Source organism: Seriola dumerili, unplaced genomic scaffold (genome assembly GCF_002260705.1).
Source record: "Seriola dumerili isolate Sdu_G_001 unplaced genomic scaffold, Sdu_1.0 BDQW01000116.1, whole genome shotgun sequence".
NCBI classification, from domain to species: domain Eukaryota; kingdom Metazoa; phylum Chordata; class Actinopteri; order Carangiformes; family Carangidae; genus Seriola; species Seriola dumerili.
In genome coordinates, this window is record NW_019174371.1 from 2,532,188 (window position 1) to 2,543,516 (window position 11,329).

General features: G+C 47.1%; 1 protein-coding gene across 1 annotated transcript; it reads right to left on the reverse strand.

Moving 5' to 3' along the window:
• Positions 1-788: 788 nt before the first annotated feature.
• Positions 789-10,135, reverse strand: LOC111223847 (sal-like protein 2). Its single transcript, XM_022748135.1, has 3 exons — positions 10,071-10,135; positions 2,528-6,375; positions 789-2,169 (listed from the first exon to the last, which is right to left on the reverse strand). Exons 2-3 carry the CDS (start codon positions 6,056-6,058, stop codon positions 1,870-1,872), a joined length of 3,831 nt encoding a protein of 1,276 aa, XP_022603856.1. The 5' UTR covers positions 6,059-6,375; positions 10,071-10,135; the 3' UTR covers positions 789-1,869.
• Positions 10,136-11,329: the final 1,194 nt, after the last annotated feature.

Genomic DNA, 11,329 nt, shown 5'->3' on the forward strand with positions numbered 1-11,329 from the left:
GAGAGTGCGCTCAATGACAAACTCCTCGACACATTATGTAGCTAAAACGATTTTGGACTCACATTTGAAGTTTCTATAGGAATATTTTTAAGATGTGGTAATTTTTTTAGGATTTATCAGTACAGTTAGGGTTAAGGAAAAAAGGGGAATTGCGCCCTCTAATGCACACATTGTGCATACATTTAAATAGTCACAAATCACAGGAGGCATACAAACTCTTTCATCCATGCCTTAGACTGGCTTTGTCTTTGCTGCTTCCTGCTCTCTTTAAGAGTAGAAACTTTGTTCTGTTTAGTGTTGGCTTGGTTTCAGATCGCAGCTGTAGACCGCCACGTGCACATGTCTAATCACTTCGTGTCATTTGTTCATGGTAATTCACATCACATAGACATCTGCTTGTGGGAAAGATGCCTAACGGCTCTATGTGCACACGTGCACACAGGACACAGGTTTACACACACAGAGTAAAAGTCTTTTAAAACTCAAACATTTCCTGTAACCTACGTTATATGCACGCGTCCTGCAGCTCAGCTGTTGTGCTGGCCACGGCTGAGGAAAGACAGCTGGCTTCCTCCACTCCCCTCGTCCTCTTGGTTGATGCCACACAAAAGAGGAGAGTTTCGATTGTCTTGGGAGGGATCGATGACATCTGCATGTTTGGGATCAAGGCAGTTGGGACCAGACGCAGCTGCCTGCAGGCATGCATGCTGCGTTCATGGAAAACCACCAGTTAATTGTCTTAAACGAGACAGAGCAAGACTTTCTTTCCAAATTGTTTTTTAATACGGATATATTGAATGTACAGCTTACAACAAACAGACATAGACTTCTGATATATATAGTAACTTAAAAGTTTTAGTAACTTTAGTAATTGAAAATAGTGTTACAGATAATACGTTTGGACCAAACAACAATCATAATATTCACAAAGCCGAAGGTCAAAGGTCACACAAAAGACCATGTCCTCACTGGGTTCACAAACACTGCAGTTGTGCTTCTGGTTTGACAGGACAATATAGTGGAAAGTAAACCACAATGACATGAGCAAGTAGTTTATCTGAATCACAGGATGGGGGACAAAAGACGTACTATTCCCCACAGAAAAACATTTATATTGTTGGCCTGGTTTGCCCCTTCAATGCGCAATTTAGTTTTGCTTAGCTAATTTCTTCTCTCTGTAACTGAAGGAAAGAATCCGCTAGAGGTGAACCGAACCTAGGTCGTAGCATTTGCAAAGAAATTTTCTTTTGGTTAGCTTGAGCCTCCTTTGGTGCCATTTGGATCAGATTTGGTGCATGGCACAACACATGAGTACGGATGACACAAAATGACATAAAATTATTTAAAACTATTCTTTCAGTATACCTTGTGGTGACTCATTAACAAGCATCAGAATTGTTCAAATGCGGTAAACGTTTCCCAGCTGGGCCTGGTGGTAAGTTCAAACAATTACTGTGAATTATTTGGCCCATGTCTGGTATGAAACACTAATACAACAGGAAAACTCTTTCTTCATATCCAAACATAGATTAGATTAGACTGTGCTTCAAACTATTAAGGACTTCAGCCAGACAAAGGTAGTGTCACTTTTTTTTTTTTTTAACAAATCCAGCCATGACTAGACTCACTTTGTTACTTGTTGAATATTTTTATCTGTATTTGTACAATAGCTGTCTCTTTTTTTTAACACAAGACCAAGCTGATTGACTCACAACTTTCACATACAAACATAATTACTCTATCAAACTGACGGGCTACTTGAAATGTGTTAAGGAAGCAGTACTACGCAAAAGTCCAAACAGCTTCACCAAAAGGTAAACATTGATTGAAAACACCAAAACATCATCCAGCCAATCACGTGGACTTGAGTTACGACCCTTCACTGGACTCTTCCCCGGCTTCGGAAACTCTCGGATCCGTCTGAGATCGAACGGGTGACTTTGCCGACTCATTCTCTCCATGGGGTCCAGAAGGCGGGTCGTCGTTTGGCTCGTTACTGGTGTTCAGGAAGGCTTGGTACTGGTTCCAGAAGCCCGCTGAGCTCCTGGTGGCAGGAATGTTCAAGGAAGTCATAGATGTGGAAGAAGGAAGTTGGTCAGCAGAGGAACGGCTACTCCGGGCTGGCGGACGTGATGTTTTGGTTACTATGCCATGGTGCTTCATGTGGCCCTGAGGATTAAAAGTATTCTATTCATCATCCAGATCATATTAGGATAAAGGTTAGGAAAGCTATAACTATCAAACATCCCCAAATATAACGTACTGTTGCGTAAAATCCATGGGTATATTAGTCCAACATATAACTGGAGCATGCATCTTTTTTCTTTATGGTGACACATGATCTAATATTTCAACACAGTCTGAGTCTTCTTCATGTTTCATGATGAAAATACTCATTATGTTGAAATATTAGTCTAGTTCTGTACTAAAGCTGCTAAATACTGTTTCAACAATAACTCTGCCAACATATCCATACATCTTATCAATAGAAATAATTTCTTATACCATGTGATTTTTTTTCCCTCACCTTCAGTCCACTGCGGCTCGCGTACTCTTTTCCACACTCAGCACAGCAGTAGGTTTTCTTCTCGGGACGAGACAGCGGAGATGGCAGGGTTGGGGCAAGGCTGATGGGGACAGAAGCCTCCAGTGCTTCACTTGGAGCTAATCCGCTAATCTTAACGCCTTCCACCCGGTCTTCCCTCCGGTAGGAACCAAAATGAAAGCTCTGACGTGTCTCCCTTACGAAAGTGGTAGTTTTCTGTGATGCACCACCTACTTCAGCACCAGTAGTTTCTGCCGTCTCCAAATTGGACGTCATTTTGGGATCGTCGTCAGGCACAGTCGCTGGGTCTTCCTTTGGTGTTGCTGGTGGAGGAGACAGATCTTTGTCTTCTTCCATGGGTTCTGGTGATTGGGGCCTTGGGGAGAGTGAGTCTGACTCCAAGGTTGTCGTTTCATTAACATTAGGAACATCTTGGCTCAAGGTGGGGTTAGAGGAGGTACTGGGACAGGCGTAAACAAAGGGGGCACCGAGGGCAGGTGTGCTTTGTAAGTCCTCCAGGTTTGAGCCGGAGCCAAGGAAGGCATCAGAGGAGGTAGATGCTTCATCCTCGCCACAGTCCACTACCATAGCTTTAGGTGACATTGTGGTTTTGGTAACAGTGGAAGAAATTGGTGATGGGGTGGATTTAGGAAGGTGGACTTCAGCACTGACTTGTTCAACTTGGCTGTCTTCGCCGACCGGGGAACCTTCATCTGTCTGCTGGGAGGCTGGCAAGGGGGCACTGAGGCAAAGGACAGGAGGGTCTGCACTGCCTGGTGGTGGAGTTTGTGTGGTGGGATTCATGAAGGGGTCAGGACTAAGGTCAGAGGGGGGGATTGGGTCTGGGCTGCAGGATGCAGACTTGCTGGGATTTTTGGTTAAATCAACCGATTTCATACTGCTAGAAACAGGGGCCGAGCCAGCTGCTGGAGTTTGAAATTGTGAGCTTGGGGCGGGGCTCTTGGAGTGACCAGCTCCAGGAGGTGTTTTACTAGAGACAATATTTGGGTCAGAGGACTGGGATTGAGATTGTGACAAAGGTTTAGCATCAGATTCGGCGGACAACGCATGTGCAGAGTCCTCTGTGCCATCCGGGGGCAACTGTCCGCCGAGGTGCATTCGGATGTGGTGCTGGAGCACAAGGGCATTAGTGAACTTACGCTGGCACAGCGGGCAAGAGTTCTGGACACGTGCATTTGGTGGTCGGGCATGATGGGTGGCCAGATGTGACCGCAGGCTGCCTTTGGTCGAGAAGGACCGTCCACATATCTTACATGGAAAAGGGCGTTCTCCAAGGTGTGTAGCCTGGTGCAGACGCAGCGCTCTGGGACAGCTCAGTACCCGTAGACACACCCCACATTGATTGGTTGCCAGGTTAGCAGCTGGACCTGTGATATTCAGTGATGGTAGCATGCCTCCCGCCATGGCACCTGCTCCATTGGTGCTCATGCCCAGGGCAGCAACCATCTCATGGGTGAAGTTTGAAACAGAAGTGGTAAGAGTAGAAGATGGTGGGGACGCCATGACATAGGTGGTAGAAGTGCTGGCATTTGTGAAACGACTGTTGGCTGAACTTGCTGAAGAGGTAGTGGTACCGCTAGATAACATCTCCAGCATGGAGGCGGAAGTAGAGGAAGACGTCCATGAAGAAGAGGAGCTGGGAGGAGCCTTCTCTAGCTTCTCCACCAGCCTCTGAAGCTTGGAGGTTTCAGATGTAGGAGTGGAGGAAGCCAGGGAGGATGGAGTGGTGGTGGATGGACCTGGGACTTTGGGAAAGGAAGAGAATGGGAAGGAGAGCTGAGAATGGCTGGAAGAAGCAAGTTGGAGAGAGCCCGCAGTGGAGGGTAGCGGGGTGCGTAGCAAGCCCAAGGCTGGATGGTTGTACAGGGATGAGTGTGCAGCAGGGGTAGAGGAAGAAGTGGAGACAGATGGGAAAAGGAACTTAGGCAGGTGGGCTAGCTGGGAGTAAGCTGCAGGAGAAAGCATTGGGGCATGAGGGGGAGTGTTCTCATCAAAGTGCTGCTGCTTGGCACCCTTGAATAATCCTGTGATGGTGGAAGACGAAGACAAAGAAGGGTTCGAGAGGAGGGAGGAAGCCAGAGAGGAGGTGGAGGCTGAAGAGGAGGAGGAAGAGTGGGATGAGCCAGAGGCGATAGAGACCGCAGCGGCTACAGCTGCGGCCCTATTCAGCTGCAGGAGGGAGTGGGAAATCAATGCCAGATCCACAGTAGGGGGCAGGGGTAAGGTGGAAGGGGCAGATCCTCCGGAGGCCCCCAGAGAAAAGCTAGTACTGGTGCCGCTGACCTCCAAATTATCTCCACACGTTTCATCGTCAGGCCTGCTTTTTCGCTTCTTCTGAATCATATTCACGCCACTACCACTGCTACCACTGCTCATGGTCTGTCCCATATCTGATCCCCCGCTGACCCCTAACGCTACCCCAAACAAAGAAGGTGGCAGGAGTGAGAGTGACAGCTCCGGGTTTTGCTCACGATGGCGTAGGAAGTGCACCTTGAGGTTGCCTCGTGTGGTGAAGCGGCTGAGGCACACTGGACACTGGTAGGGTCGTTCCCCCGTGTGAGAGCGCAGGTGTATCTGCAGGGCGGAGTCACTGCTGAACATCTTTCCGCAAAAGCGGCAGGCATGCTGGAGGCGGCCAGCATTGGCGGAGCTGGGTAAAGGGGAAGAGTCTCCTCCTCCAGAGACAGACTGCAGAGCATGCTGGGAGTTTGGGACAATAGATACTGATGTGGAGAGGGATGAGTTTAGGAAGGACAGGCCACTGTGTCCACTAACTGAAGTGGTGTTTGGAGACTTCTCATGAAGATAGCGGTTGGGAAGAGCTAAAGACAGGGCTAGTGGATAGTTGGAGGAAGCCATGGAGATGGTAGCAGAGGAGGAGGTGGAGGGAGCTGAGGATTGAGAGCTCATCCCCAGATAACCATGAGCCCCTGAAGTCCCTCCCGTCCCTTCTGTCTGGGGCTTGTGGGGCTGCAGGATTTGAGATGAGGAATTGCTCGCCTTTGTGGGTTTGTTGGCTGCCTGAGAGGGGAGCAGGGAGGAGAAACATGCCAGGAGAGGAGCTACAGAAGTGGAAGGCTGAGGTGGAGTTGGCTGAGTAGTTGGGCTGGCTGCCCTCTTGCTGCCTTCCAAGCAGAGCTGAGGCAAGGAAGGGAGGAGATGCTGGGAGGGTGCCTCTATGGTATAGGAGGCTCCACCAAGGCGTAGCACCTGTCTACAGATCTCCTCCGTTATCTGCATCTGGTGGATCTGCCTTTGCTGCAGCACCCGCAGCTCCTCCAGGATCAGAGCGATGCTCAGCTGGGCTCTAGACGGTGCGGCTGAGGCAGATGTCACTCCTGGGCTTGGGGTGGGAGTAACGGGGCTTGGGGGGCCCTCGGGCACGCGGCTGGGGCTTCCGGGGTGTGGTGGAGGACATAGGGAGGCAGAGGATGAGGAGGAGGAGGAAGATGTGGTGGTGGTGGCTGACAGCCCCAACTTTGGAGAGGCCATGTGTGCACTTCGGGACGGGTGGACGAGGGCACCTGCAGATGACGTCGGACTGCGGCCAGACAGCTGGAGCTCAGGTGGATGTTGAGGGCAGTCAGGTGAGAGGGAGGGCTGCGGGTCTTTGAGGGGCTGGTGGGAGGGCTGGCTCGGTGAACTAGATAACGCTGGACCCTCAGTGGGTAGAGAGGGGGCCTGAGACCCCTTGAAAGATGAACGGAGAGCAAGGAGCAGCTGCAAGCTTTGAGAAGAAGAAGATGGAGAACACAAGGGAGAATCCTGGATAAATGGAGCAGACTGCGACTTCACTGCCGAGAGTTCATCTAGAGAAATTAAAAAGGAGAAAATCTAAATGTAATTTCATCATTATTTATAGTGACGGAAAAAAAATCAGGGTTAACATAATTGTTCAAATCTTTTTTCCATCAACAACTTTAATTAATAACCTACGTTTCACTTAATAACCACTAACAAAAACTAGCGGTGAGAAGTAAAGGATGTAATTTGGCGACTTCATGCTGTCGAGGAAATGGAAGCATTCAGGTGACTTTTAACCTCTGGGGTGGATTTCCACCACCTTATCATTCTCCACTGCTTTCTTTTCCCCTTTGTCCTGTCTATCCTCATCAACTGTGGCCTCCTCACCACTGTCGCCACACACAAACAGATGCATGAAGGCACACATGCTTGAGCGCACACACACACACACACACACACACACACACACACACACACACACACACACACACACACACACACACACAGACAGATTCCACTGGTCTGCAAAAATATACTGCTTACCCATAAAGGAGCCTACCTTGTTTCCAGGGCAACATGCACAAGACAATGGACTTTACCTCACCCCTCACCCAACCCACCCAAATAAAAGAGAAGCCACATCCACACACTAAGACACTCTTCCATCCTTGCCTCCCTCTCTTCCTTTCTTCCTCCATTCAATCTGTCTTTCTTTCATCTCCTTAGGCGCCCATCCCCCCACTAACCCAACGAGGTGCTAAACGTTAGGGCCTGGTTGGGTACTGGACACTGTACTGGGAGCCTGATTGGCTGGCAGACTTGACCTTACACACTCTGGGGTCACATTCCTGATATGGTTTAGGGCCAGGCAGAGGAAGAGAGGTGGCGTGCAAAGAAAACAAACAGCCCTGCAGACAGACATGATGACTGGCAGACCATCACCACGCTAACTTAACTCAGGAAAAGCAGAGAGGGACAGAAGTGAAAGCACATGCACACAGTATAGCTGTCAATGCACAACACGCAGCTGCAAAAAAAAAAGAAAAGAAAAGGGGTGGGTGATAACATTGTACGCACAAGATCGAGATCGCTCATGCACATACGGAACTTACAGCTGCTACAGTTTTATGACACACGGTGGGGATTATTCCTGTAACTGGAGTGGACGGACAGACACAAACACACACACAGTCACATACACACTTCTTCGTGGGTATGTTCATGCTTCAGTGCCCGGCAACAAAGCTGAAAGGGGACAATGGGGTCTAATGCTGTTGCGGTTAGAACACCTTATTCAGTGCCTCAAAGTTTCCTTTAAGTTCACCTCCTCATGCTCATCCTTTTGCTTCGACCAAACTTTTTTTTTTTTTTTTTTAAATCACTATGTATACTTGTTCCCACAGATATTTTGTGAGTGGGTTTACTGTATATACCCACGTTCTGGGTGGTCTGTCTCTTTGAACCTGGCAGTGAGGAGGAGTGAAGACAGTTGGGTTTTACGGGGCAAAGAAAGCTGCTAATGGCTGCAACCACGGAGAATGAATTAAAGACTTTGCAGGTCAGTAATTCCAACAGGCCTTAGTTTCTGAGCATTCACCTAAATATAGCCTCCCATTTAAATACAAATTAAACTTAACTGTTTAATGATTCTGGTAAGAGTTGATTCAAACAATGACACATTTTAAAAACAAGTAGTAAGTAAAAATTTCTGTTCAAATTCAAAAACTACAATTTCCCACATGAGGTTTTTACAAATTAACAATAGTGCAAAAGGTTAAAGCATCAGTTTAAGTCCTGTGTTTGTTCAGTAGAGTAAATATAACATAAAATAAGATGGACAAGTCACTTTAAAGTTTAAACTTTCCACCCAGTGTGAGTCCCATCCTACTCCATAACCAATACTCTTTTAATACATAGTCTAATTCTCACCATGCTCAAGTATCCGACAGGCACCGGGGGTCAGGCTCATAAGCTGCTGGGGTCGTTTCTGTTTCCGACGGGACATGCTTCTGCAGGACGGGACCGACGCAGGGGCGCATTGGCCAACACACAAGTTTTATTCTGTCTCCCTGCACACTGCAAAAAGTAGGTATCTAAAATTACTTCACGAGGAAAAAAATAAAGAAAAACTTCAGTATCATCTCCAAAAATGTGAAACTGGATGCTCCGTGTGGATTAGTCTCAATAAAGTGGGTCCATGTTGGTGGCATTGTGGTGCAGAGAAAAGAAAAAGAGAACTAAAGTGCCAAAGAGGCATGTGTGACAGTTTCTCTCAACAAGTTTCCCTTTTCTCAAAACTCACCGTTGGCCCTCCTTCTCTTCTTCACACACACACACACACACACACACACACACACACACACACACACACACACACACACACACACACACACACACACACACACACAGCTCACTTGTTCATCCACTACTTTGCATTCAAATGGCGAGTGAACACCCCTTCTTTTGAGCCAAGAGTCCACTGCCTCTCTTCAGTAAACCCTCATACACTGACGCTCAATTTCATCACATAATGGCCTTTTTTCCACGAGCTTTCGATCGCTGATACGAATCTGTATAAAACATAATACTCACTGATCTCTGTCTGTCTGTGCGTAACAGAGGGAAACTGTGCGCACAGGTGGGCGCAAAAGCCAAAGCTCGGGTTAAATGACTTCTGTTAAACATATTGTCACAGGCCACCATCTCGCACATACACACACACCTATTCGAGTCCATTCAAGGTGTGTGGTATGTGTGGGATTTTTGACGATGCTCCCGCCACCTCTAAAACAGGCTCCTGTGTGAGCTCAGTAAACAGAGCGACCGAAAACGAGGTGGAATTTGCAACAATGGCGTTGAGGGGGCACAGCTGAGTGAACATCACCCTCTCAGAGCCTCTCCAACACATAAGGCCACTGACTGGAGGCACAATGCTCCCTTTTCACTCTCATCCCGACTGCTTACCACGTGGAGAGAGGTAGTGAAAGAAAGACACAGTGAGGAGAAAAATCATTTTTTCACCCGGGCCCTGTGACACCCCCTCAAACACCTCTCCACCTCCTCTCCGTCTCTCTGGAGCTTGGACAGAATAAGAAAAATGCACGAACACAAAATCCGAATCATTTTCTGAAACCAGGTGACGATTTGAGTCTGAATTATTTAAAATAGGCCCTCCATTGTTGGGCAGTGGAAATCCAATTAGTTTAATATAACAGACAGTTTAACACACGGGCTCATGTAATTTCTGTGGTGGGCCTATGGACACTTGTCTTTTGCAAACCAAGCTGTGATTTCCGAACAATATGCAAGGATTAAAAAATAAAATCATTAGGCTATAAACATGCGTGCGATTGCGTCATCAATCATATTTTATCGAAGACATAGAAGTGCGAACTCGAATAGTTATCAAATAGTCACAACAGAGAATATCATTGTTTGTTTTTTTTTAAAACCAGAACTCTATTGTGCCAACAACGCATTCGTATTTTTCGTGCCATCTTGCCAATATGATCGCGTGTACGACGGCCGGACGTTTATTTCACCGATGTTTGGAAACAAGCGCAAAATACGGCGGTGGGATGCGCGTCCCCGCTACTGTACGGCGACCTGTTGCACGCCACGCGCGCTCCCACATCATAACAAGTTATGATTCATAAAATATTATGACTTCTCCGAAAAATACAGTCCCGGATGTGCATTTCCCCCACAGGCCGCTCGTCGCCGACACAACCCCGTTAAATATAACACAAAAACAACTTACCATGTTTGAAACGATGATTTTTTGGAAGCGATAGCCTATTGTATAATGACAAGGGGGTGGAAAAAAAGCTCAGGAGCTTATGTTGGGTAAGATCGGCTCCGTCTCTCAGCCGGGACACTGGCGCAGCATTTCCCTATTCACTCCCAGGGATGCGCAGTCGGACAGCCGCATTTTTTTCAATTATTTATCTCCGTCGCAAAAACGCGTTTCTTTCTCTTTATGACAAAGGGTTATTATGGCTGAATGTATTTACTCATAGTCCAGTGGCAGCGGGAGCAGCAGGGGCGGTGCAGATAGCATGTACCCGCTACAGGGGGAGGATTATTTTTCTTGGCCGTGCGTGCTGCTCTTCCTCCTCTCTTTGTATTTGTCGGGGCCTGCTCCTGTCCGGCCTGTCTGCGCTCTCTGCGGTACTGTCTGTCTGTCTGTCTGTCTGTCTGTCTGTCTGTCTGTCTGTCTGCCTGGTTAGCTGGCTAGCTGTCTGTCTCCCTGTCGGTTATAATTAATGGCCCTCGCCGCCAGACGGTCCTCTGGGAAACAGTGACCACAGTTACCTCTACATTGGCTCTCAGTGTGCATCTCACATAGGAGTGCAGGCCCGGGAACACACACCTCTAATGCAGGGCTGGATCAGGTTGACGGGGGATTAAGATTTGCACAAGTGTGGATGATTGTGGTAAATGTGTAAACCCATTGTTATTAAGAAAAAAAAAAATCATAACTCATATTTTCATATTTTAATAAATAAAATTAAAAAAAATTGACGCTCAATCCAGATGGTGTCCACACTCAAAGGCAGGTACTTCACACCTGTTCACAATCATTTTGGCGATTTGGAGACAATATACTGAAAATATATAGAAATAACTGAAGCTAATAATAGTTCTGTATGGTGTTTAATACCTCTTAATAAGTATATTAGCTCTTAATGAAACATATTTAATGGTTGCAGCTAGGTCCTTCCATTTATCAGATGACTACAGCACAAATGATCTCCCTTCAAAGACCCTTAAAGCACATAACGCATCTTTAATTCATTCCCTTAACTCAAGCTACTGTAGTGATATATCGGCTTCTAACTGTGATGGCAGGTTAATGTCTGCTGAGGACAGTTTAATCACAATAATTCACCATCCTCTTCCTCTGCAGTTTTGCTGAACTGTAGTAGGAGCTGCTAAAACAGCCTGTGTGTGTCAGAGTGTTACAGAAATGTGATGCAGGGTAGAAGGTCAACAGCAGTTTACAGCATAACAGGAGCA